Below are 11,981 nucleotides of genomic sequence, written 5' to 3' on the forward strand. Positions count from 1 at the left end.
TATATATATATATATATATATATATATATATATATATATATATATCACTTAAAAATATATATCAAATAATGTATAAAAATAGGGGCAAAAATCTCCTCCCCCTAGCATACAAATATAACAAAAACAACGCTAAGCCACCAATACAGCTCATCATCATTTCACCTAAATCTCTCGAAAGAATGCCGATAGGGTGCACAGCTTCAACTTCGTCGAGGGTACACACGGAAGACTTAGTAAAACCTAAGCAATAAAAAACATATTTACAGTAACCATGCGTAGCGCTATCGTCAAAGATCAGCTCCAAAGAGACTGGGCGATAAAGGGAACCTTAGAATCTCTGTTGGTCGTCCTTTGGCATTCAGAAATGCCAATACCAGAATCTCTCCCTCCACCATAAACCACTTGGATGGCATGTTCACCTCTATTTTGGGGGTCTTAATAAGCCAACCCACAGCTGGTTTATCTCAAGTACTGTACATAGAATATGCCAGTTCAACGAAATAGAATTCTTTTGGCACACTATTCTGTTTCCCTATTCCCTTTCCTTGCAAGGATTTTTCCCCGTTGGAGCCCTTTGACTTATAGCATACTGCTGTTCCAACTAGGGTTGTAGCTTAGCTAATGAAAATTAAGTCTACTGTCAGTTTTTTTTGCTGCAATATCTTCAAAATTGCACCGTTGCTGTTAAATAAAGGCTTGAATTTGTTTTTTTTTAAATGCATGGAGACAAGGACTAAAAAATAATCAAATCAAAGTGACAGGCTCTCCCCTGGTTGAATTATTTCTACACGTGACAAAAAGTAGGCTTGAACACCCTTCAAGAAATACCAGTAGCTTATTCCAAACGATTATGGGCTTACTGGTGATTAGCCAGGAGAGAAGTGAGGGGTAGAGTGAAATACAATACAGAAACACCCTACAACATAATGTTGTCTAAACACTTGGGGAACATAGGAGCTCAATACCTGTAATGCATGTAAAACCAAATAATGTTCCAATTACCTGATTTTTTTTTTCATGTTTTTAAGTATTTAATTAATTGCACACCATTCTTTGGGAATAATGGTAGCCATTGCCAGAAACAATTACAGCATATAAAAGTGGTCATTTTTGAAACATTTTTAACTAATACAGTATCAACATATGAGAGATTTACTAAATATGTATTAACCTTCCCATTACAGTTCTAAAATTAAAAATTGAGCCAAGGCCTTAATATCCTTCGTGTGTGTGCGTGAGAGAGAGAGAGAGAGAGAGAGAGAGAGAGAGAGAGAGAGAGAGAGAGAGAGAGAGAGAGAGAGAGAGAGAGAGAGAGAGAGAGAATTTTACGGCAGCACAAATCCAGAACACCAAACCCTAAAACAGTAAAGACTATTTTCTAAAATAAACTACAACAGACCCAAAATTAAAGAAGTACACAAAACTTACTCTAAAACCAATCATTCTAATATACTAAGCTGTAAAGACGGGCACAAGTGCTATACGGAGTCGTACATAAAGATACCGACAGATAAGATAATCACTAACAACTGTTGACCGGATTAGCGTCTTATAGCCATGGATTACAACATCCGAAATACTTTTAAGCAAAAAAATCAATCTTAAGAGGTAACATCATAACGATATATGACAATTATACGAATAAAAGTTCAAAATATTCATGAGAAATCCAATGCTTCTTCCTGACCCAATAGTTCTATACGCAACAAATTCAACATACTGAAAGGCAAAGCTATAACTATCAGCCTTTCATATCATAGCTGAGCAGTGTTCATTACTTGCAATGCATATATATATATATATATATATATATATATATATATATATATATATATATATATATATATATATACACACACACACACACACATATATATATATATAATATATATATATATATAAATATATATACTAAAAACTAAACTATAAGCAAAGTTTATTATACAGTATATATATATATATATATTCCAAGGCCATAACATTTACCAAATCAATACTCATCTATAAGTTGTATTTTTTTAGTGTGTATATATCACATGATCGACCAACATCAAAACAATGGGTATTCATTATATGATTTGCTGAATTTTTATATAGATGACTTAGTTTAATCCAGCTATGACGAGTTTCTGGAATGACTTCCTAATAAGCAGCGAATTTTTTTATGCTAAACAAGCTGACATCAGTCTTTCAGTTCAAATATGAAATATCTATATTGATTATTGATGTTGCAACTGTTCTTAAAATATTTGATTTTATATGTGCATTAATATTCTGGTAGTTTATTTATTTCTTGTGTTTCACTGGGCTACTTTTTTCCTGTTGGAGCCCTAGGGCTTATACCATTTTGCTTTTCCAGCGAGAGTTTTAGCTTAGCCAGTAATAATAATAATAATAGTAATACAGAATGAAAATTAACTCATGAAAACATTAAATGTCAAATGCAACTTTAAAAAAAAATTGTAACCCAGGTATAGAATTTTAATGTACAATATCTTTCAAAATGACTGACAACGATTCCCATTAAATACTTATAACAGAGGTCCTTTCTGGCGGGCTAGATCCTATCAGGTCCTCAGAAGTCTTATAAATCCTTTAGACAGGGAAGTATCGTTTCACAACGGAGGAACGTGTACAGAATAATTTTCCAGTCCTGTTTTAATGTTAAGCAAACAAGGTAGAATATCAGCATCTGCACATCATACTATAATTTTACAAATATTTGCAATTCTTTTTCAAAATCATACAATTTTCTAGTTCATAGAAAAATAACTTTGCAATTACCGGTGTTGTGAAATAAGATTCTAAGTGTAGCCTTATACAAATATACAGGGGAATTATTACTGAAGTTAACTAGCTAACCAGAATGATCCATTATAGTGGGGAAACTACGACTGCCAGTAGTCAACAAGTAATAGTACATCTTAAGGAAGAGAAAATATCGCGAAACAGAAATGTCTATAATGAATATAAAAATAAAATAAAACATCCTCATATAAAAAACAAAAAAACTCAAAATGAAAAAAGAAATGAACAGCAAAGAAGACTATTAACTCCCCAGAATTCTAGAAAGGAAATACATTAAATGAAATCAAAATCTAGAAAAAACAACATATATTTCCTATGTAAAAACTTGAATCAAAATAAATAAATAAAAGGAAAACGCCCATTATCTCAGCACAGAAATAGTGTGTGGTTGGCAAAAACGAACACCCGTCTACGAAATTGGCTAGCAGAGGAGTCATTATAATTTAGGCTATTGATAGGCCTACCGGTTTAGCCATAAAACTGGCTAAAATTACTCTTAATATACACGCGACATCCCCTAACCGTTTACCAGTACATGCGGTATCATTTAACCCAATTGTCAATTGTTACCAGTAAAAAAATCATTCCAAGTACTTTTATAGAAATACACGCTTAAAACTTTCTATATAAACTTGGTAAAGATAAATAAATAGGGAGCGTTAAGAAGATAATTCTGGAATTCATGGTCTAATCATTGATATATAATACATTAATAAAATTATATGGCTACAAATATCAAACCCTTTAAGCTGATACACTACTTACCCATCTAACATTTCATAAAGAAAAAAAAAATATCAATAATCAGTGTAATAAAATGCCACCAGAAAAAAAGACACATCACCTTTCGTCCCTTCCCCCATAACGACTCTACCACATCAAGGTTATTCATTCATGCCACAACTATATTGTAAACACACGCACATCAAAGAACTCCACTATAACAGGTAATATCACTTGACGCAACGATGATTCGCTTCTCAAAAGCCAAACGAGTAATATGATATGTTTGCATTAGGTGACGCTTCTTGAAATGAAAAAAAAAATAAACACGTAGAAGCCATCTAAAGCAAACGAGACAGCTCTTACAAATTGAGATTTATGCTAATTAAAGCCACTACGCGATGACTAGTACTTCCGGTGGAATCACACACCTGTTTGCACTCTGGTATAATGGAGCGACACTTGATATTCCTGGCTTGGATGAAGGTTTTCCAATAGATCCAAAATCTTAACGTGTAAAGGATTTATGTGGAAGCATATTATCATCATTACAAGCCAAGCTACAACAGTGTTGCCAGATGGGTTAGACTAAATTTCCCTATTTTGGTCTTCAAAGATAGCCTTTTTCAAGCAAAATATCCCTGTTTTGTAAGATTTATATATATATATATATATATATATATATATATATATATATATATATATATATATATATATATATATATATATATATATTCTTTTTCTACCATTTATCCCGCTTTTCATGTATATGAAATCTTCCAGAAAAATTTCAGTTTTCCTCTTGATATTGAAGTTTTTTTCCCTCTTGGACGCAAAATTTTCCTAAAACAGGGAAATTTCCCTCCATCTGGCAACTCTGAGCTACAACCCTATATTATAGTAAGTAAAGTCGAGATGCAATGAGCCCAGTGAGGAAAGGATATGTGGATATTAATAATCTATATATGCTAAGGTGATGAATCAAGAATATTAAATTCCACAATCTGGTCACGGATGAAATAAAACTTTAGAGTACTGTGTAATATTGAACGTTATCATGGAGAGGGCAAGCCTGTTCGATCCAAAACCTACAGAATAGATAGGTCTTGGTTAGAAAGGCAAACTCGCAGCAAATGTTTTTATGTTAAACATGCTCACATAAGTAATTTTATAATTTATAAATCAATCATCTGTTTTAATGTTGTTTTAAAAATATCTTTTTTTTCAATTTTCATTACTTCTTATATCATTTATTTATTTCCTTTCCTCACTGGGCTATTTTTCCCTGTTGGAGCCCTTGGGCTTATAGCATCTTGCTGTTCCAATTAGGTTTGTAGCTTAGCTAGTAATAATAATAGTACTGCGTACTGGTTTGTACACTCAGGGAAGACCTGAATGTAAAGGATGGTCAAAATTATGAAAAACCTTATGTAACATGCATTAAGAACTAACTAAACGACGATGCCAGAGATTAATACCGTAACATCACGAAAACTGACACGTGATGACCATAAAATATGTATTAAGGCCACGAAAGGAGAAAAAATAACACTTGATTGGTGTTAGTACTTACGTCCTATAATAGTTCGTTGATGTTACTAATAAGACTAAAGTACTTAACTCCAATCAAGTCTTAATTTCGTAGCCTCAATATATATATATATACATATATATATATATATATATATATATATATATGTATATATATATATATATATATATATATATATATATATATATATATATATATATATACACACACACACATATATATATATATATATATATATATATATATATATATATATATATATACACACACACATATATATATATATATATATATATATATATATATATATATATATATATATATATATATATATATATATAAGGACTGCTATTTCCAAAACAGCATTTTCAGTTTGATAAACTGTCAACCCAGTCACTAGTTTATATTTTTTCCAAAAATAATCTGCATTAACATCTAAAATGGATCTCTCTTGGCAAAATATTTACAACGAAAAAATCCCTAAATTTTCCAGTTAGGAAAATAAAAGAGGAATATCTTTGACATACAATTAACATAGCCTAAATTCAGTATATAATACAATTCTTAATCCCAATATGGCCAATAAAAGATATGTCATTACTTGGGTAGGCATAATTCACAATGCCATGATTTCTCTATGCAGTCGAGATATATTAAGGTGAAGGTCTTGCCAAATGGTTTACTTTATACCTAATCTTTAAAATTACAGGCCAACATAGATGAAAAAAAAAAATAGTGAAAAGAAAGGCAAGATCACATTAAAACTAAACCTATAAAATTAGTATAAATGATTGATAACTCGGGTATCAAGTAACAATATAACCATTAACATTACAATTTGCTAATTTACTACCCTAGTTGGAAAAACAGGATGCTATAAGCCCAGGGGCCCCAACAGGGAAAATAGCCCGGTGAGGAAAAGAAACAAGGAAAAATTAAATATTTTAAGAACAGTAACATTAAAATAATATTTTATTTACAAACTATAAAAACTTTAACAAAACAAAAGGAAGAGAAATTATATGTATATATATATATATATATATATATATATATATATATATATATATATATATATATATATATATATATGTATATATAAAAGCACTGCTTTTTCCAAAACAGTGTACCAGATTGTAGTCGTATTTGATGAAAATCTGATATTAAACAGATCAAATATCGAACCTTATAATAATAGAGCTCCAAAACAACAATGAAGTCTCCTGCATAACAACATTAAACCCGTTATTATCACTATTACTATTACTAGCTAAGCTACAACCCTAGTTGGAAAAGCAAGATGATATAAGCCCAAGGACTAAAACAGGGGAAAATAGTCTGGTGACAAAAGGAAATACAAAGTAACAATCAGAATAATATATTTTAATTAAGAACAGTATCAACATTAAATTAGATCTATCATTAACTATAAAAACTTCATACAGTTTGGGCCAAACTAGATACCATACTTATTTTAGTTTAATTAATTACTCAAATGAAGCACGATGTAGGCCTACTCCAGAAACTAAAAACAAAAAAGTATGTAGGCCTACTCCAGAAGCTAAAAAAAAGTATGTAGGCCTACTCCAGACACTAAAAATAAAAAGTATGTAGGCCTACTCCAGAAGCTAAAAAAAAAAAGTATGCAGGCCTATTCCAGACACTAAAAATAAAAAGTATGTAGGCCTACTCCAGACACTAAAAATAAAAAGTATGTAGGCCTACTTTGGAAACTAAAAAAAAAAAATTATGAAAGAACAAGCAATGCAAGAGAACTAAATATGAAGTCAAAATTTTGTGTTCAACCAAAGATCAAATATAGCAGGAAAGATCAGAATTCTCTATTGTGCAATGAATGTTTTATCTTACTGGTATTCGATTCTAAAGGAATTAACTTAGTGAAAGTTTACGTGCATTTAAAATAACGTTTAAATTGTATAAATAACTAAACAAAAGTGATAGTGTATTGTTATTATTATTATTACTATCCAAGCTACAACCCTAATTGGAAAAGCAAGATGCTATAAGCCCAGGGGCTCCAATAGGGAAAAATAGCCCAGTGAGGAAAGGAAATAAGGAAATAAATAACTGAAGAGAACAAATTAACAATAAATCATTCTAAAAAAAGTAATGTCAAAAGAGATATATCATATATAAACTATTAACAACGTCAACAACAAATATGTCATATACAAACTATAAAAAGACTCATGTCCGCCTGGTCAACATAAAAACATTTGCTGCAACTTTGAACTTTTGAAGTTCTACTGATTCAACAACCCGATTAGGAAGATCATTCCACAATAACAATAACAATAGAATCAGACCCTCTATATTGCAAATCATGTAACCGAGAAACAAACGTAATAATTCATTTAATACTAACGTACCATAATAACCAGGCCACTTAAGAATATAAACCAAATTTCTTATAAGTATTCGCTATCAGCTATACATAAAATGTAATGAAACAGAGACATATTTGTTTTTGATGTTGTTGATAGTTTATTATATGACATGTCTGTTTTGACGTTGTTTCTTATTTTAGAATGATTTATTGTTAATTTGTTCTCTTCATATATTTATTTCCTTCTTTCCTTTCCTTACTGGGCTATTTTTCCCTGTTGGAGCCCCTGGGCTTATAGCATCTTGCTTTTCCAACTAGGGTTGTAGCTTGGATAGTAATAATAATAGTAATAATAATAATAATAACAATATAAAATTCATTCACCCATCAATTACTATAACGTGAGAGCAAGGAATTATTATTATTAAATGCTAAGCTACAACCCTAGTTGGAAAAGCAGGATGCTATAAGCCCAGGGGCTCCAACAGGGAAAATAGCCCAGTGAGGAAAGGAAACAAGGAAAAATAAAATATTCTAAGAACAGCAAAAACATTGAAATAAATATTTCCTATATAAACTATAAAAACTTTTAACAAAACAAGAGGAAGAGAAACTAGATAGAACAGTGTGCCCGAGTGTACCCTCAAGCAAGAGAACTCTAACCCAAGACAGTGGAAGACCATGGTACAGAGGCTAAGGTACTACCCAAGATTAGAGAACAATGGTTTGATTTTGGAGTGTCCTTCTCCTAGAAGAGCTGCAGACCATAACTAGAGTCTCTTCTACCCTTACAAAGAGGAAAGTGGCCACTGAACAATTACAGTGTAGTAAGAAGAATTAAAATTAAAATTAACCAGCTATCGTTTTATCAGATTTGTGGGTGCTATTATAGTATGCTATCTAACCGCCGATTTTGCTATCTACCACCCCTTTCTGATATTTTGGAATTGGTTTATTATTTTGTTTATGAGACCCAAATTAACACTACTTTACAATTAACTGGGAAATCCCCTAATACTGTCACTGATTGGTTTAATGTGTCTGGAAGTGTGTAGTGTGGTGGTTTCAATTGGAAAGTTCCGAGAAAAGGCGAAGTTGTATTTCCTGCTTTCTTGAATGATGTAAGATATGTTTACATGCAGTAGTAGAGTAAAATTTTGATTGAATATTTTCCATAGATTATTTTCTTTCAGTTTTGTAATATTTGATTTTTCATTTGATTAACTTGTAACATTGTTGTATGATGAGCTTTGAATAATTTGTAAAAAAAAGTTTCCCTACAAACTGCTTATAATTATGCACCCATGTTGTCCAGCCAATAAATATTATTAAACTATCATTAAAGTCCAATGAGGATAACATACTGGTGGTAAGTAATCTGTTTGATAATCCTCATCAAACAGGAGGATTAACATTGACGGTAGATAACATACTTTGTGGTAAATAGCATACTATAGTAGAAATTCGACGGTAGATAGCATACTATAATAGCACCGATTTGTGAATAAAGATGACTGAGGGTGTGATTTTCATAATTTATTTTCAAGGATAAATGGCATTTCTAGGAAAACGTATCAAGAGGTTTAGTTTCAAGGATAAATGGCATTTCTAGGAAAACGTATCAAGAGGTTCATTTTCAAGGATCAATGGCATTTCTAGGAAAACGTATCAAGAGGTTTAGTTTCAAGGATCAATGGCATTTCTAGGAAAACGTATCAAGAGGTTTAGTTTCAAGGATAAATGGCATTTCTAGGAAAACGTATCAAGAGGTTCATTTTCAAGGATCAATGGCATTTCTAGGAAAACGTATCAAGAGGTTCATTTTCAAGGATCAATGGCATTTCTAGGAAAACGTATCAAGAGGTTCATTTTCAAGGATCAATGGCATTTCTAGGAAAACGTATCAAGAGGTTCATTTTCAAGGATCAATGGCATTTCTAGGAAAACGTATCAAGAGGTTCACTTTCAAGGATCAATGGCATTTCTAGGAAAACGTATCAAGAGGTTGTTTAGTTGCCATTTTTTCCGGAAATTCGAGAGCGTTCGTGAAAACAATTAACCATTATTATTATTATTATTATTATCCAAGCTACAACCTTAATTGGAAAAGCAAGATGCTATAAGCCCAGGGGCTCCAACAGGGAAAAATAGCCCAGTGAGGAAAGGAAATAAGGAAATAAATAAATGAAGAGAACAAATTAACAATAAATCATTCTACAAACAGTAACAACGTCAAAACAGACATATTATAACCTATTAAAATGAACCAGCTATCGTTTTATCAGTCTTCAAGCCCGTATGTAAATACCGAGTACTTAAAAAAAGAGTCGAAATTAGAAAGGGAAGACAGATCTCATGAAAATAAGTCAGTGACGGGACCGGTGACGCTTCCCAGTAGTAGCTGTCTTCTCCAAACCCGCCAACTTTTGAACGCTTTTGACCAGTTTTCTTTTTCCCATTTTCCCGGTCAATTTCCAATCGTCCCAGTCATCTGACCGGGTCAAGAAAATCAGCGAAAATTCACAAATATGGTGGAATACATTTATCACCCACTGATACTCAGATTTTAGCGTACTTACCGAATTTTTGGGGAAAAACACAGACGCTAATATCTGTTAGGCCACTCACACGAACACTAACGGATGCTTTGGCGCAGGGTTGCCAGATTATTTCGACTGAATTATCGTACATGAGCCTTAAAATTGTCGTTTTTCAACCAAAATTATCGTACACAGTTTCGATATAATTATTAGGGTGTTACATGATTGACTTATTTCAAAAGATTTTAGTATAATTGTTTAATTAAACCCACACACACACCTACATTGTTTATACCTTAGGTATGTATCGTACATCGTACCGGACCCAAAATAATCGTACACGTACTATAATTATCGTACGAATGGCAACTCTGCTTTGGCGCGCTGTCTGTGCCCGCGTTGATTGGCTCCGCCATTATGAGAGCGAGCATGTGATTGGCTCAATGTAGATGTAAAACCTTTTCTTATTGGTCGGTAGATGACGCTTACGCTAGGTGAGATCTGATTGGTCGCAGTGAACGCCATTTGAAGTCAAAAAGACAATTGGCTGAGGGGCAAGGCTGCTATGCGTACGATAATTATTACAAATGTACGATTAAACTGCCTCTGGTACGACGTACGATACCAGAGCCAACTATCGTACATTTTATGCGATATTTCTGGCATTTGTGTATTTTTAGATGATTAAACAGCATTTTTTCAAGATTAAATGTTTTCCAATTGAAAATAATGAAAATGTAGTGATAATTTCCCTTAAGATATGAAGATAATTGTGTTTTGAGATTATTGAGATGGGTAAGTTAATTGTATTGGTACGGTGGGTATTTCCATCACCCTCCATTGAATTACAAATGGCCGAGGTCATAAAAGATACCATAAAAGATACCATAAAAGATACAATAATTTTCACATGCACACGATATATTTTACGATAATTTTGAATCGTCCGTATGATAAGTTGATAAAGAAAATCTGGCAGTCCTGCTCAAGGCCCATCTATGGGCCTTGGTCCTGCTGAGGGAGTGGGAGTGGGACTATAAGAGTCGAAGTTGGGCTGGCAACAATGCTCACTAGCTTTATCGACCCGCATATTATAATACTGAATAAAAAAATCAACAATAGTTTTCCTTAAGCACTTTCTGTAGGCTGTATATAATATCTCATGAGTATATCAACCGGATATTTTGATTTTTTACGTCACATGCTGCTGCTGATATGGTACTTTACAAAGAAAACGAACATGGTATGGTAAACTTTAATAGTTTGTAATCATTCTGTGATGTACCATGTAAGGAACTTTGAGTTTGTCTTTATTATTATTATTATTATTATTATTATTATTTGCTAAGCTACAACCCTAGTTGGAAAAGCAGGATGCTGTAAGCCCCGTGGCTCCAACAGGGAAAATAGCCCAGTGAGGAAAGGAAACGAAGAAAAATAAAATATTTTAAGAGGAGCAACAAGATTAAAATAAATACCTCCTATATAACTATAAAAGCTTTAATAAAACAAGAGGAAGAGAAATTGGTTAGAATAGTGTGCCCGAGTGCATCCTCAAGCAAGAAAACCCTAACCCAAGACAGTGGAAGACCATGGTACAGAGGTTATGGCACTACCCAAGATTAGAGAACAGTGGTTTGATTCTGGAGTGTCTTTCTCCTAGAAGAGCAGCTTACCATAGCTAAAGAGTCTCTTTTACTCTTACCAAGAGGAAAGTGGCCACTCAACAATTACAGTGCCGTAAGAAGAATTGTTTGGTAATCTCAGTGTTGTCAGGTACATGAGGAAGAGGAGAATATGTAAAGTATAGGCCAGACTATTCGGTGTGTGTGTGTATGTATGTGTAGGCAAAAGGAAAATGACCCGTAACCAGATAGGATCCAATGTACTACTCTCTGGCCAGTGTCTCAACGGGAGGCTGGTGCCCAGGCCAACATACTACTTACCTACAGAATGCCCAGAAAATAACAATATCCCTGCAGATATTAAGATGAAACATTACAACTTGCTA

General features: G+C 32.8%; 1 protein-coding gene across 1 annotated transcript in view; it reads right to left on the reverse strand.

Annotated features, from left to right (window-relative positions):
• The window catches only part of LOC137623223 (delta(14)-sterol reductase TM7SF2-like), a 98,697-nt gene extending 88,542 nt beyond the window's left edge, over positions 1–10,155 (reverse strand). Inside the window, exon 1 of the mRNA XM_068353944.1 lies at positions 10,010–10,155. Within this exon, the coding sequence (XP_068210045.1) occupies positions 10,010–10,121 (112 nt within the window). The 5' untranslated portion in view covers positions 10,122–10,155. The remainder of the gene's footprint in view (positions 1–10,009) is intronic.
• Positions 10,156–11,981: the final 1,826 nt, after the last annotated feature.

Source organism: Palaemon carinicauda, chromosome 30 (assembly GCF_036898095.1).
Source record: "Palaemon carinicauda isolate YSFRI2023 chromosome 30, ASM3689809v2, whole genome shotgun sequence".
NCBI lineage: Eukaryota > Metazoa > Arthropoda > Malacostraca > Decapoda > Palaemonidae > Palaemon > Palaemon carinicauda.